Source organism: Gymnoscopelus microlampas, assembly GCF_963454915.1.
Source record: "Gymnoscopelus microlampas genome assembly, chromosome: 14".
Lineage (NCBI taxonomy): Eukaryota > Metazoa > Chordata > Actinopteri > Myctophiformes > Myctophidae > Gymnoscopelus > Gymnoscopelus microlampas.
The window spans coordinates 41486442-41497502 of record NC_139951.1 but is presented as its reverse complement, the minus strand read 5'-3'; the positions used below and the strand labels follow the sequence as shown (position 1 = coordinate 41497502).

General features: G+C 43.0%; 1 protein-coding gene across 1 annotated transcript in view; it reads left to right on the top strand.

Annotated features, from left to right (window-relative positions):
- Positions 1–7059, top strand: part of myoz1b (myozenin 1b) — a gene marked incomplete at its 3' end in the record, with an annotated part of 18030 nt that extends 10971 nt beyond the window's left edge. Inside the window, exons 3-6 of the mRNA XM_084077497.1 lie at positions 934–1100; positions 2771–2843; positions 3697–3883; positions 6810–7059. Of these exons, the coding sequence (XP_083933623.1) occupies positions 934–1100; positions 2771–2843; positions 3697–3883; positions 6810–7059 (677 nt within the window). The remainder of the gene's footprint in view (positions 1–933; positions 1101–2770; positions 2844–3696; positions 3884–6809) is intronic.
- Between the last annotated feature and the right edge of the window lie 4002 nt (positions 7060–11061).

Sequence of the window (11061 nt, the reverse complement as noted above, 5' to 3'; positions counted from 1 at the left end):
ATGTGTTTGTTTGCATAGTATTGTATATTTTTGTTTGCCATTGAAAGTTTCGATTAATTGAATACAGAGGACCCCAATGGAAACAAGCCATAGTGCTTTCTTGGGTTTAATCCTTTTAGCATCCTGTTGTATGGAACTGTACTTTCTGTGCTTTTTTGCAAACTGTTAATAAAGTATTCAATCAATCAACGGCTGCCGTGTTTAGTGGTCAGATGGGTGGGGCCGCGTGCATTTTCAAAGCATGTTTAGATTTGTGTTCCGGCTTGGATCAGTGGAACTATTCATCGGAACTATTCATCGGTATCACAATGATAACTTTTTTTAAATTGCAAAGAGGAAGTTATTTCTTAATATTAATGTTATATTGATTCATTCATTCATCATTCAACATTCATCATTAAAATCTTGTGTTTTGCCAAAGTTGAGGGCCCACTTGCAATACCCTCACGGCTCACCAGTGGGGCGTCAGCCCACAGGTTGAGAAACTATATTAACTCTGCTCTCCTCCCCCCTCCCCCCTCCCCCCTACCCAGTGGTGGAAAAAGTACTCAAATGTTTTACTTAAGTAAAAGTATCAATACTGCAATGTAGAAGTACTCTGTTACAAGTAAAAGTCCCGAATTAAAAATGTACTTGAGTAAAAGTACAAACGTATTGGTATCAAAATGTAATTAAAGTACCAAAAGTAAAAGTACTAACATTTTTGAAAATAGGAGATCTACAAGCTCACAACGTGTCGCAATGCGACACGTTGTGAGCTTGTAGATCTGCTATTTTCAAATAGCCTAGGTATAAAATAGGGCTGAAGTGGTTTAATGGTATGGTAAAAGTATGGACAATTGGAAAGTAAAAGTAGCTCAAAATTGTACTTAAGTACAGTACTTGAGTAAATGTACTTAGTTACTTTACACCACTCCCCCGTCTCTCCCCCAGACGACGAGGAGGACCCCGAGGCCTCTGAGTTCGACCTTGGCACCAAGATCAAGACCCCCAAGGACGTGATGCTGGAGGAGCTGTCTCTGTGCAACAACCGCGGCTCCAAGATGTTCAGGATGAGGCAGCAGAGGGTGGAGAGGTTCATCGTCACCACCCAGAACGTGGTGAGAACTCACAGGGTTATTATTATACACTTTAAACCTATATATATGGTTGACTGGAGTCATCCAGGGTTCTATGCAGTGTTGATTTCGTCGACTACAACTATGACAAAAAATATTCGTCGACTACCTTTTTTCACTGACAAAAACTAAATAAAAAATAAATAAAAACTAAGGTACGATGACAAAAACTAAGAGTAAATCTATTCACAATTTCGTCAACAAATAAAGGCTAGACTAAGTCTTGTAATTGACAAGTAATTTTATGTTTGTTTGCTCTCAGGTTTTGACCTCTGAAAATAGCCAATCTACAAGATCACAACGCGTCGCGCTGCGACGCGTGGTGAGCTTGTAGATCGGCTATTTTCAGCATGCAACCAAGTGTAAAAGCAGCCATTACGACGCCATCAAGGCACCGCCAAAATACATTTTAGTCGACTTAAACAGCTGTAGATTTAGTCGACTATAATCTTATAACATTTAGTCGACAAAAACTTTTCAGATGACTAAAATATGACTAAAACTAAATGGAATTTTATTCAAAAGACTATGACTAAATACAAATTTGCAGTCAAAATCAACACCGGCTCTATACTGTCTTTCCTCTTTTTGCTCTACATTCTATATGCTATTTTCTGCAAAAGTTTCCCCCAGAATACGGATGCTAGTTCACTGAAACTAACACAATATACTGAAACTAGAATTGGAAAAAAAACATTTTAGTTAACTGAAATGAAAATAAAAACGAGGCTTTACAAAACATTATAACTAACTGAAACTGTATTGTGTCAGAATGTACTTAGCTTTAGTCTTTGTCAATATAACTTATATTTTCAAAAAGTAGTGAAAATAGAGATTTGCTATTTTTTGGAACTGTTTGAATCTCTCCCCTGACACAAACTCTGTTATAAAAAACAACAACCTAAAACTAACTCTAAAACTAATTAAAATGAAGCCTTTTCAAAAACTAAAAACTAAACTTGCAAATCCACTTTACATACTAATCACTACTAATTCCAATTGACAACAACAAGTCAAAACAAGATAAAAATAAAAACTAATGAAAAATGCAAAACTCAAATAACCTTGGTGAGAGAATTCGAGCTTGTGTGGGTACGCGCGTGCGTGCGTGTGTGTGTGTGTGTGTGTGTGTGTGTGTGTGTGTGTGTGTGTGTGTGTGTGTGTGTGTGTGTGTGTGTGTGTGCGCGTGCGTGCGTGCATGCTTTCATGTTTTTTGTGTCTGTGTGTGTATTTCTATCTTTGTGAGGACCAAAATGTCCTCACAAGGGCAGATCAGGAAGGTTCTGCAAAGTGAGGACGCGTCCTAAAGGGGCTATTTTAAGAGAGAGAGAGAGAGAGAGAGAGAGAGAGAGAGAGAGAGAGAGAGAGAGAGAGAGAGAGAGAGCTCTACAATCTTGTCGATTAGCTATTGAATAGCCTAAGAATAAAATAGGGCTTAATTAGTTGAGAGTCTATGTTTTGTATTAATAATCTAAAACTGCAAAGTAACTAGTAATGTCAAATGATTCCAACACTGGTGTGTGTGTGTGTGTGTGTGTGTGTGTGTGTGTGTGTGTGTGTGTGTGTGTGTGTGTGTGTGTGTGTGTGTGTGTGTGTGTGTGTATGTGTGTGTGCGCGCTGATCACATGTTCTTCTTCTCTTGTTTCTTCCAGCAGAACCTTCAGAATTTGCTCATGTGTCCACCGACCCCTCCCCCTAAACCTGAGATGACTAAACCACCAAAGGGTATCTATTCATCTGTCTGCCTGTCTGTCTGTCTGTCTGTCTGTCTGTCTGCGTCAAGGTGTGGTACAGGAGGTTTAGGACTCAAATGCATAACGACAGATACAAGCCGAGCAGTGAATAACCTCATAGACACATGGAAAACAGAAAAAGTGCAAAACCATGGCACCACCTCTTTAACAAAAACCCACACGAGGAACACTAGGAACAAGGAACTTCAAAAATACTCAAGGATTTAAATAACTTGGATTTACAACAACGGCGAACTGACAAGGGACTAAACACACAAGGGCATACATGTAGACAAGGACTAACTAGACACAGGTGAACTCAACAGACAATCAACACTAGTCTAGGATAGGCCAGGGGACTAAGTGGAAACACTGGGAATTACAGGACTGGTTAGACAAGACAGGTGCGGATAACTAAGCAGACAGAGAACAATTGGAACGATAGGCCAATACATAATAAGATACAGAACACCAAGCCAAACAAACTACACAGAACTAGAAGACCAAAACAGAACAGGAATACATAGTAAAAGTCCCAAACTAATAAACACAGACAAAGTCCAAGGGCTGAGGAGCAGACCGTGACAGTCTGTCTGTCTGTCTGTCTGTCTGTCTGTCTGTCTGTCTGTCTATCTATCATCTATCATCTATCTATCATCTACAGTATCTGTTTATCTATCAACTCTAACTTTAAATCTGTCTCTGAAGGTATAAACCTTCAAATAACGATGTTCACAATCTTTCTTCTTAAAGGTAAATTAACTGTCTTTTGGTCTTTAATTGACACTTCACTTCACATTATCCCCTCCTCTCCTCTCCTCCCCCCCCCCCCCCCACACACACAGTTGTGGAGGAAAAGGTTGATCTGGAGGCACTTAAGCAGGAAAGGAGGAAGAATTACGTGAGCACCTACGTGTCACCATGGGAACGGGCCATGAAGGGGGACCAGGTGCTGACAGCCACCATGAGGCCAAATATGCCGGGTCCCATTCACTGTCACCCTGACCTGCCCCTATACAAGAGCTTCAACAGGTAGGGTCCCATTCACTGTCACCCTGATCTGCCTCTATACAAGAGCTTCAACAGGTAGGGTCCCATTCACTGTCACCCTGATCTGCCCCTATACAAGAGCTTCAACAGGTAGGGTCCCATTCACTGTCACCCCGACCTGCCTCTATATAAGAGCTTCACTCTTTTCCAAATTTGCCGATAAATCAATCAAAAAACTAATAACCGCAGGTTAATAGAATAATCGAGAAGCAAGGTTTATTTATTTATTTATTTTTTATTATCGACTAAATTGATTAATCTGATTAACCACTTAAACCTGTATTAAACTTAGTTGTACAATGGTGGCGTACAAAAGAAATAGACGATCTACAAGCTCACAACGCGTCACATCGCAACGTGTTGTGAGCCTACTAGATCTGCTATTTTCACTTAAAAAATGTACTGGAATCAAGGTAAAAGTTTGAAATAATCATGACATGGATTTGAAGTCCTATCGCAGAGCACTAATACAGAGTGTTACAGTAATTGAACGCTGAAAGTGTAAAAATAGACCATCCATTTTTACATCGCCACACATTGTGATTTGTGAGCTTGTAGGTCGGCTATTCTGGGAGGGCTGAGAGTCATTCTTAACCTCCCCCCCTACCAGACCCTTGCCCTGTCCTTATCCAAACAAAACCTGAGCCTAAATTTAACCTCTAAACCACCGCAACCATCTCTGGCTTGTTTGTTGCAATGCATCTTGGGGCATTGTCCTGGAAACTGATCCCTTCTAATTGCTACCCATAAAGAATGCTCGTTGTTCTTTGTAACAGAAGCAAAATGTCAGTGCAAGAAGCACTCATATATTTTTTTTTTACTTTAGTAAAAGTAGCAATACCATAACGTAAAAATGTACTCTGTTGTAAGTAAAAGGCGTGTTTTCGAACTTTTACTTGATTAAAAGTACACACGTATTGGCATTAAAATGTACTTACAATGATGGGTTGTGAGCTTGTAGATAGGCTATTTTGGAATAGAAGACATATACAATAGGGTCTTGTAATAATAATATACATTTGCAAAGTAACTATTAACTAAAGCTGTCAAACTAAATGTGGTTAAATGATGGAACATTTGTAACGTTCTTAAGTGAGCTATAAGGGAATTTGGGGCTTTTTTGGTCGGAGTGTACAAATGGAACCAAATGGACCCGTTAGGTCCATTTGGTTCCATTTGTACACTCTCTGAGTTAAATGAACACTGATGATACTACAGTGTAGATGGGGATCCCAGAGATCAAAATGTTATCAAATAGGAGTATGTGGTGTAATGCATATCAAACTGGCGGTCCTTGACATGAAAAAGTTTGAGAACCACTGTCTTAGGCTACTTATATCCAGCAAAGTCTCCAGCCACCACAGCTTATACCCTAACCCCTAAATAACCCATATTGCCATGACAACCGGCCCTGTTTAATCATCGGCAGTAAAGGCATGCATCCTACCTGCATGGTTTCCATGGTTATACAGAACTGCTCAGTTAAGGGAATATTATGAGCATACACTGAGTACAAGTACCACTTTGCGGACATTTACAAAACTCACCCATAATCTTAGAATTAGCATTAAAAAGCAGTATTTACATCCTCCAATCAAAAAACCTAAATTGAACATACAATTGACATTATTATCTTCATTAGCGTTTACATGTATACTTATGAAAAATGGTTGCGGTTGGTTGAAGTTTAACTAAAATGCATTAAACAAGGTTATATGTCCACCTACTTTGTTGGTAGTCCTGAGTTAAACATTTTGTTTTATGTTGGGCCACCACTGCACCACAAATATCCATAAATTCATAGATTTGTAAAGGAAATCTACTGTACATTTTCGGTTTACACAGTAGGGCTAGTGCACAGCCTACTTGGTGGTAATGTATAGGAAATCATATTAAAATAGAGTGCCATCTGCTGATTATGTGAACAGTAAATGTATACTTGGACCACAAACAGTGCTTCTTATTTCGCCTACTGGTGTTGTGTTGCAGCAATATTGGTGACCTATTGATTTCTGTTGCGATAGAACTTCCGTTAAGGGTAATATAACATTAATACAGCCATTTCACTTTCCAAAATTACGTACCAGGACTAGTATTGTTATGTATTGGAAGAAACTGATTTGTTTGTGTTTCTGAAGTCTGTTTTGCCGTGCCGAGAGAATGAAATAGCTATGTCCTTGATCACAATACACAGAGACAATAGATACAAATGATGGACATTATATGGTAGCTATATAACCCAGGGTTCCACCAAAAAGTTTAACATCACTTTAACAACTACAATGAACATTAAATAACATCACTATCTTGGTTGTTGTTGTACTTCTACATCTGTTGTGCGCAATTACAGGTTGTCAATTGCATTCAAAACAAGAAAGAGTCACCACAAACTCCTAGCTTACGATGCCAAAACTTTTAAGGACAACGTTTCGGACGGCGAACAGGTTATCCTATAAGACACTACACAGAGTAGAGACCTGATGTTTTCCACTGAGCAAGCATTCGGGGACAGTAGCGAGGAGAAAAGCTCCCCTTTAAAAGGAAAAAACCTCAAGCAGAACCAGGCTCTTAGTGGGCAGTGAAAGAAAAAGAGAGAGAGAGACAGATTCAGTCTACTGAAAACCCAACAGTACTTGAGCGCTTCTTTGGATTAGGCCTTTAGTTCGTCATTATGTAACAGCTACTGTAGGCCATTCCATTCACTTTCTCCCCCCTTTTCAAATCCAACTCCCCCACTAGCCTCAGCTAAACTCAAATCCAACTCCCCCACTAGCTGCGCCTCAGCCAAACACACTGTGAAATGTGTCCCGCACTGCAAAATTGTTGATTTGTAAGAGTTTCAAATGTATATAACTTGACCCCTACTATAATTGTACTGTGTGTACTCCCCCCTCCTCCGCCCCACCAGGACGGCGCTCCCGTTCGGCGGCTTCGGCAAGGCCTCCAAGCTCATGACCTTCGAGGTTCTGGAGCTGAACATGGCCGCCGAGGAGCCGGAGCCCAGCATGGCCGCGATGAACTCCATGCAGCCCGACCTGCGCTCCCGCCCCTCCTTCAACCGCACGCCCATCGGCTGGGTGTGCAGCGGAGAGGACGGCTCCCACCTCCACATGGATCTGGACAACATACCGTTTGACGGAGAGACGGAAGACCTGTGAACAACGGAAGACGGACGGACAGACAGACAGACAGACAGACAGACAGACAGACAGACAGACAGACATGCACGACCACCTACACCAGTGGTTTTCAAAGGTTTTAATTTCAATGAGCCCCAATAACACTCTGAGAGGCCATTCGTTACACTCTCAGAGTTACAGACCTGTAAGGGTCCATTTGGAAACCCCTCAAGGAACCCTGTGGGTCCCTGGACCCCACTTTGAGAACCACTGACCACACACACACACACACACACACACACACACACACACACACACACACACACACACACACACACACACACACACACACAACACACGCACACGAGAGCACTCACTACATGCATACTTGCAGGAGAGTGGACTTGAAACACACAAAGACACGTGCATGAGCGAACGCATGAGCTCCTGCACACCGCACACACACACACACACACACACACACACACACACGCGACACAATGGGCGGCCGTGGCTGAGTGGGATATAGAGAGGCCGTCAGAAGGTAAACAGAAGGTTTGCCGCCCAGTTGAAGTGTTGAAGAGGACAAATTTCACGTATTTGTGCAATTGTACAGTGATGAATGCCCCCAAAAAACAAGGGGACTAAATTATTACACACACACACACACACACACACACACACACACACACACACACACACACACACACACACACACACACACACTGTAAGGCACTGAACACATGTTGATATGTATCTATTTGCATGGAATATAGAATGACTTTGATGGTCTCATGTGTGCGTCCATCCTCGACTGTGAATGAGTCTTACCGCAATTTGTTTGCATTCTGTGATCTGATTATGAGCCATTAGCTTTGAGAGATAAATTGATAGGCACGCCGCACTCTTAAAACCCTGCATTTTGAAAGACAAATGATGTATTTATTCAATAAAGTTCCCCTTTACACAAGGTCCTCATTTGTATCCTTATGTACTCTGGTGTTTTGCTGTTCACCCATGTTTGCCAAATGTTCATCCATCTTTGCTTAATGTTCCCCGATTTCTTTATTTGTGTTTTATTTTGACTGTACACATTTTTTATATCAAGGAGAGTGTACAAATGGACAAGGGGTCCATGTGAGAATGCCCGACTTAGCGGCTGGAAACAGTACAGAGCCATGACGTGCAGCTCTTCACTCACAGTTCACTCATGACAGACCTCTAATTATACCTGGCACCAACCATTTATACCTGAGCTAGACTGCACCATTCGAATGGGTGTGTTCTCAGACATACAATAAATACCTTAATACATAAATAAACACAATGAATACATAAATCCACACATTATATTAACAATCTTAATGAACTACACAAGTAATGATTCCTTCTCAGTACAACTTAAATATCATTCAGCAATTACCAAAACACATCTCAACCACCCCCTCTGCCATCCTGACTATGGTCCGGCCCAATTATACTGGAAACACAACAGGTGTGTGTGGTTAAGCATTCAATCAAACCTACCAATCACACTTCCCATACTATTGCACTCTAAACATCACTCTTACAATTGCACTTGCTCATCATGATTCACCAACACCAAACATTTCAACAATAAAATCATGACTGTGCAAAATGTAGCTGACGCTGTGCAAATGAATAAAGTGCAAATAGGCTGTGCAACACGATTCAATAAATAATTAAAGGTGCAAACACAGGTAACAGAGGACCTCTCTCTGTTAATGTCGATTTGGTTCCATTTGTACACTCTCAGAGTTACAGACCTGTAAGGGTCCATTTGGTTCCGACCATGTGTACACTCTCAGAGTGACAGACCTGTAAGGGTCCATTTAGAACCCCCCTCAAAGGAACCCTTATAACCACCACGTCTTAAATTATTGTGACTAGACCGCCGCTCTTTTGGAGCCGACCTACTCGGTCGCCACACAAGTTGGGAACGATGCAAGTGGGGAAGCCGGTGCCTACAGCAGCTTCCCCCCGAGGGGTCATCCCTATGTTCCCCGGGTTCTACGGTCCCCCCCCCGAAATGCCAGGGGCGCACACGCTTGTGCCGTAAACACCCGGCCAATCAGTTAAGCCAATGGGTCGGGTATTGGCCAATCAGGGAAGCCGCCAGTGTCCACACCCCTCCCACACAACACGGAGAGTTGTCTTGTCCTCCGCAGAGGGGACAAATGCAGACATTCTTTCAGTTCTCTGAAAACGTTGGTCCAATGCCACTTGGGACTGGACTTCCCCGGGGCATAAAGGGATACACGTGCCCATGCCGGAGTTATGCCCGGGACACACATACATACATACATACATGCATGCATACATACATGCATACATGCATACATACATACATACAGTACAGTTCATACATAAATAACATACATACATGCATACGGTCACTTAAATGGCCTTGTTGAATGCAGCAGGTTACCTCCATCGACAAAGAGTGAGGAGACTCAGGAGAGAGCGAGAGAGAGAGAGAGAGAGAGAGAGAGAGAGAGAGAGAGAGAGAGAGAGAGAGAGAGAGAGAGAGGGAGGGGGGGAGACCTCATAAGTGTGTGTATGGACTCTTGAATGACATCATTACTCTCCCCATCCAGCCCTCCCCTCTTTTTACTTTATTATGCCCAGGAGGGGGCGGCATTGGGCAGAACAATTTTCCATAAAACACTACGTCACACACACACACACACACACACACTCTCTCTCTCTCTCTCTCTCTCTCTCTCTCTCTCTCTCTCTCGCTGCACACACACGCGCGCGTGAACGCACGCACGCGCACACGCACGCATATGAAAATGGCCCTCTTCTACAGATACAGAGATAGTAGTATCGCGAGAGCGGCGTGCTGCTGCTCCTGCGACCGCAGCGTGCTGGACTAGGCTGGTTTGGTTTGCTGTGGATGCTGTGCACGGCTTCGCCCTCTCTCTCTCTCCCTCTAGTCTCTGTCAGTGTCTCTCTCCCTCCCGTTAAATCACACGGTAGGACACGCGACCGGAGCGGACCAGGCACATTGGAGACACACAGGAGGCAGGCAGCAGCATAACCACCAGGGTAAGTCCTCCTAAACCTACGCACTATAATATATATATATCTAATGACACACAGCAGCCAGCCATCATCACATGAGGGGAAAAAGCCGTTAATATCTTTAAAAAAAAGACGTTATCTAAAACCGTTGAAACCGTAAAAACCGTTATCTAAAAAAAAACCGTTACCTCTCTATAGTTGTGCGTCCCTGAGGGACGCACAACTATAGAGAGGTAACGTTTTTTATTTATTTAACCACTTAATAAAGCCTCTCTGTTCCTCCTTTAGTGGAACGGAGTTGTACTTGGGGTGGACAAGACCTCCACTGTCTTCTTGACACCTTAAATTTGCCCCCCAAAAAATAGCCGATCTACAAGCTCTCACTCACAACCGGCCGCGTTGATCCGCTGCTGCTATTTTTGGGCTAAACGTTCCTCCTCCTCCTCCTCCTCCCACCAGAATAGATGGATGGATGGATGGATGGATGATGCTGGGGTTAAAAAGGCATGCTGCTGCTGCGTGTCTCTGTCCAGATGTTAGATTGTTGTAGAGCCTCATCTCTCTCTCCTCCCAGATGTGTTCTTGACAATTACAGATGTCATAATCATCATCATCATCATCCCATCATCATCCTCGTCCACGGTTGCGGCTGTTCGTGGACTGGAGGCTGGTGCTCTCTCTCTCTCTCTCTCTCTCTCTCTCTCTCTCTCTCTCTTTGCACATTGTTCTGTAGTCCATCTCGACAGTTTTATTGTTTTTTTGCTGCTGCCACCCTCCCTTCCTCTCTCCCTCTCTCCATCTCTATCTCCCTCTCTCTCTCCCTATCCATCCCTCCATCTCTCTCTCTTCCTCCCTCTCTCCCTCTCCCCCTCTCTCTCTCTGTCTCCCCCCTCCCTCTCACTCTCTCCATCTCTCTCTCTCTCTCGGCACAGATGCCCCTGTCTGCTCGTATAACGCATGTATCCTTCCGTGCAAGTTCATCTCGCTTCCATC